This window comes from Nannospalax galili, unplaced genomic scaffold, assembly GCF_000622305.1.
Source record: "Nannospalax galili isolate Female #2095 unplaced genomic scaffold, S.galili_v1.0 scaffold1254, whole genome shotgun sequence".
NCBI lineage: Eukaryota > Metazoa > Chordata > Mammalia > Rodentia > Spalacidae > Nannospalax > Nannospalax galili.
Window position 1 is genome coordinate 507,680 of NW_008334550.1, and position 5,422 is coordinate 513,101.

Below are 5,422 nucleotides of genomic sequence, written 5' to 3' on the forward strand. Positions count from 1 at the left end.
CCGCGCCCTCCGCAGAGCCGCCCGCGCCGCTCAGCCGCCTCCCTCCGCGCGTCTGCCTCTCCGCGCGCTCGCCCCCGCCTCCCCGAGCGGGTCCCAACTCCGCCCGCCTGGCCCGGCTCACGTCACCCGCCTTCCCCGCCCCTCGGACTGGAGTCCGAAGCCCCTACCCAGCCGGGCGCCCCTGGCTCGCGTGCCCACCGCGCTGGAGCCGGACTCGGGGGACCGGGGACTGTGACCGGCCTGGCGGCGCACCCGACAGGGGCCTGGCGCGCCCCTTCCCCATCCCTGGCCTCGTCCCAGTCCCCACCTTGGGAAAGGCTCGAAAGAGGCCGCGGGCTCCGATTGGATCGCCGGGCGCCGCCGGATGGTGTTGCCACGGTAACCGGATGGCATGCGAAGCAGTTAGAGGTTCCGACCCGGTTCTAAGTACGCCCAGCGGATCCTGAGGGCTGATTTGGGGAGGGGACGTTCCTGAAGGGAGGACTCGCGGCGTGTAGGGAGAGGGGGCTGCGAGAAAAGTTTCCTCCAGCCTGAGCTGCAAGGTGCTGGCGAGGCGAAAGGCTGGGGGAGGCTGGAGAGGGTCGTCGGCCAGGGATTTCTCCCAGCGGCCTGTGCCTGGCCTCAGCCCTGGAAGACCGAGTCGCAGCGTTCGGGTTGGAACGTGTTTCTGCCCGATTATCCAACAGTCCACAGCGCAGCGTTTTTCTTCCTTCTTCAATGGAAGAGCTGCTCTGTCAGAGCCGAAAGTTGGGGAACTGGGTCTCCCAGACTCCCATCAGGCGTCCTGTCGCCCCCCACCCGTACCCCACATCCAACACTTCCAGATGCCTACCTGGTTACCTGCATTTGCATGACCGGTGAATGAAAGACGGGCACTCAAGGGTCCCCTTTCTCTGGGAGAAGTGATGGAGAGGCAGACTTCCATAGAGACCAGAGATGCTGAGTCCCTGAGGAGGAGTTGGGACAAAGCCCAACTTCCAACTCCGCGCAGATGAGGGAGGCAGGTGCAAAGTCAAGGGCCTCAGAAAGGAGCCCCAGCAGGCTTCCTGCTTGGACATGGGAGCCCGGGCCAGGAGGGTAGAGAGAGGCCGAGGCCGAGCCTGGACTCTGCGGAGTGTTGTGTGAGGTGGCTTCTGCCCAGTCCCTGACACCAGCAGGTGGCCCTTCCCCTCGGAGAGGGTGAGGCCTCCCTGGATGTGTGCTTGGTGGGAGGAGGAGTCAGCCAGAACGTGGGGGTGGGACTCCCCATGCCCCAGGCAGGCGCTCCACCCCTGGGCCTCAGGCCCAAGCCTCAGGATCCCACCCTACCCAGGCAGGATCTGGGAGGACCTGCTTACCCCTTGGTCAAGACCCAAAGAGCGTGGCGAGGGGCAGAATAGCCTTGGTGGCATGCACTTAAACCTGGGTAGGCAGCGGGCCACCGGCTGGGGTCCTGGTCATATAGTGAAACGCCCCAGACACTCAGGCTTTCCACGTATTCCTTCCCATGGGGGTTTGTTAGGACTTAATGAGTTGGCCCGGCAGGCCAGGCAGCTATTATGAGCTGTGTGCCGGTCAGTGGTCCTGAGACACTGGGGTGACTCAGCACTTGGCCTGGCCACTCCCCGGGTCGTCCTCCCCCAGAGCCCTGGTTCTGGGGTGTTGGAAGGAGCTGATTTCACAAAGCAGTTGAAGGAGGCCGGGAGGTCTGAGTCTCCAGCCTGGAAGGAGGTGCCGCCTCTGCTGCCACCTAGGGGAGGAGCTGGGACGCTGCGCCTTTCTGTGGCCTGAGGAGCCCCAGGGAGGCAGCTCCTTCTAGGGAGCCAGGCGGCTGGGGGTGAGGTTCTGACCCTGTTTCTAAGGACCCTTTTTCAACCTTGGCAAGACCCGCTGCCCTCTCAGAATGTGGGAAGTGCATCCGCTGAAATGCTCAAGATTTTTTGGAAATCCATTTTCAAAGATTAATGGAACAGGGCTGGGGTGCAGCTCAGAGGCAAAGGGTGTGCTTAGTGTGGGAGAGGCCCTGGGTTCAATCCCCAGCACACACCAATGTGCAATCTAGAAGCACACACCAATGTGTAATCTAGAAATGCAGTGTATTCTTATTGATACATTAAATAAGCAATTGGCAGAGGTCAGTAAAACTAGGGTTTGGGCACCCAGATGTTCAAACACAATACTCTGAGGGACCTAAAGCCTCAGTAGCATACAAAACGCCCATGACTTCTGTCTGCTGGCCACAGGTACCCTCCAGCCACTGGGGCCTCCCGCCCACTGTCATGACTCAAGGAAATGCTGACCTCGGGGGAGTTAACAAACCCACCGTCACATTTCCCCATCCATATTTAAAGAACCCAAGTTATATCCTGGGGGCCCAGGTTGGAGACCGCTCTGGTTTCTGCAAAGAGAAGCATGTTCTGTAAGCAAGGATGAAAATGTTCACTGGCAGAAATTGCCAGAATTGGACAGACCACAGAGACACGGCCAGAGCCTCTTCATCTCAGCTAGAGACAGGGACCTCAGCCCCACCGGGACTTGAGGTGACCACTTAGAACCTGGGCCTGCAAGCTTGATTTTCCCTACGCTAACTCCCATCCAAACCCCCACAGGAGGGTCTCCTTGGTCACTTGTTTTTTTCTTTATCTCTTAATAAAAAATAGTCTATTTTTTTTACAAACTGAAAAACAATAAAACTTCTATTTCATTATGTGTATGACCTGCTTTCTAGACTTCAATGTTCTCAAGTAGCTAGTTGGTTGGATTTTCTCTTCTTGAGAATGTTTTGGGAGAGGGAGCCTGTGTCACGCCACCAAAACATACCCACATGTATGCACACAGATGCATTACACACCCTCAAACATGCATGCACATATACATATGGATGCAAACACAAAAACCTGCACAAAGATGCACACTCACAAGCATGTATGTGCATGCATACACATGGTCACACATGAATGTGTGTACATATATCGGCATGCATACATACATGTGCACATGGATGCAAACACACATGTACCTCCACACATATGTCCACATATGTCCACAGACTGATGCACTCATGCACATGATCTCACACATGGATATACATATATGTCATCTGTCCACATGCACGTACACACTTGTGCAGACTGATGAACAAACACATGCGTGCGTCCACACAGAAGCACTCACATATACCTGAACATACATGCCTGCCAGCCTCAGCATGCACAGACAGGACCCCTCCCAAGGTGCCCTCTGCGCAAAGTACAGCTCCTCTCCTGAGTTCTGGCAGCTTCTCTCCCGCCTGGCAGACATCCTACCCTGGAATGGCCACATGTCATGGGAGGCTGCTCTCAGCACCTCTCCCTTTCCTAGTTTCTCAACAAAGAAGCTGGCGGCTCTGCGGGAGGTCCTCCTTGAAGCTCTCTGAGGCCATTTACCTAATGGCCTTCCCAGACTTGACTATTTTTAAAACCCATCCAAAGCCAAATTGAACTGCCACTGTTCATTTTTCTTCCAAGGAGGTAAATGTGTCTTAAGCATGACATTTGATTAAGTAGCTAAGTTTGGGGTTTTAAATGGAAGGGCAATGCTGATTAAAATCATTAGAAGTTTCCTCAAAGTGTTCACACTGGGGTCTCCCCCACCTTCCCCACCTCGCTAGCCCCCCCCCACACACACAACCAAAGTCACCTTGCCTTCCTGGAGGAGGTTCAGCGCTGGGGGCTTTGGAATCCTCCCTCGTCATCTTGGCTGTGTCTGCGTGAAGCGGCTTGCTGCTGCGCTCAGGCAGGAGCCAGGCTAGCCTGTCAGAGGTGAGTGAAATAAGAGACTCCCACCAGCAAAAGGGCTCACCAGACAGCCAGCTTGTAGCTCAGGGCCAGAGAGAGAAAAGGTTAGGCTGCTAGTGCCTTTCCTGACACAATATACTGCACACAGAGAGGGGAAAGGTGGTCCCTGGGCTTGCACTGAACAGATGATGGAGGTCCCCATCCCTACCCCGAGTCCCACTGCACGTGGAGAGAGGGCTGCTCAATCTCACCTGGCCCAGGAGAGAGCAACATGGCCCTCACCACAGAGCTTTCAGGGTCCAATGGGTGATGGGTTTGCCTCTTCGGTTTAGATGCGAAAAAATGCAGGAAAGAGGACCCATCCACGTTGCAAAGGGGCACCACTAGGAAGCAGCCAGCTCCCTGGCACTGCCAGGTTGGGAGGGTTAGGAGCCTGACCCTGGGGGGAAAAGGGGCCAGTTCCTAGACTGGGCAGATGCAGGGAGCTTCATCTAGAGAACTCAGAAAGCTGCAGTATGCTTTTAATCCTTGGGCTTTTCCTAACTTTCAAGAGGACCCAAATCTAAGGTTTCCACCCCCTGTCACAGCTCTGTGAACTCTACCAAGCTTCCAGGCATCCCACAGTATTGGGATAAAGCATTGTGGAATGGTAGAGGCATCTCCCCTGTGGGCCAGCCAGAGGAAAGGACAGCAGTAAGTGGGAGGGTCGTTAAGGAGCTGGGACACAGACACGATCTTGGGAAGGAACTAGAGGCAACGCCCCTCTTCCTCCCTAACTTCCCAGAACACCCTGGGCCTTGGAGAGGTGGGCCAGAAGGGATGCAGGCCATTGCTCAGTTCTTAGGATGGGCTGTAGATAAGTCATTTGGATGGCAAGGGACAAATCACTGGGAACATGAGGGGCAGACGCATGGCTACACGTAAGCAGAGCATAAAGGGGTTGGCCAGAATGCTGCTTCGGGGCCGCACATCTCATCTTTGGCAATTCCTCTAGTCAGAGGAGGAAGTGTGCGCTCAGGGGAGTAACTGAGCCTGAGGTGTGGAGAAGACCACTGGGAAAAAGCATGGCCCAGTCAGAGAAGCTTCTCAAGTATCTGGGCCTAGGCTGAGGGTCGGATCTGGTTGCAGCCTGTGATGTTCTAAAATCCTGTTTCCAAGCAGAGGAGACAGAGTGTGACCCCAGCTTTGATCCTGCACTACCCCTGTCTCTCATGAGTCAGTTCAGAAACCATACCAGTCTGATCAGACTGGATTACCTTATATCAACAGACACCCCCAGAGCTCAGTGCAAAACTCAGCCAGGGTGAGTTCCAGCTCAGGGTCACAGCCACCAATGGCACCACTCGTGATGTATATCTTCATTTAAGACATAGCCTGGGAGCGGCCCTTTCCTGTTCTACCCACAGAGCAAAGGATCAGGAGCTAAGACAGGGTCCAACCACAGCCCTGAGGCTTCCTCCGGGAAGGCACAAGATCGTTTCTGCTTATGGTTCATTGGCTGAGGCAAATCACATGGCCAAGCTGATGCCAGCGGGGAGCAGAATGGCAGGCTCACATGGAGCCTCACACAGGAGGCACGGCAACCCTTCAGTCATCCAGCCTTCCACACTCAACAGTTCCAACACTTCAAGAAGATAATTTGCATCTTCTTATCCCCAGGCCCCCGA

At 55.4% G+C, this 5,422-nt stretch overlaps 1 protein-coding gene across 1 annotated transcript in view; it reads right to left on the minus strand.

Annotated features, from left to right (window-relative positions):
- Ajap1 (adherens junctions associated protein 1) overlaps positions 1–894 on the minus strand; it is a 138,839-nt gene extending 137,945 nt beyond the window's left edge. The window contains exon 1 of the mRNA XM_008829373.3: positions 833–894. Coding sequence (XP_008827595.1) covers positions 833–852 — 20 coding nt within the window. The 5' untranslated portion in view covers positions 853–894. The remainder of the gene's footprint in view (positions 1–832) is intronic.
- Between the last annotated feature and the right edge of the window lie 4,528 nt (positions 895–5,422).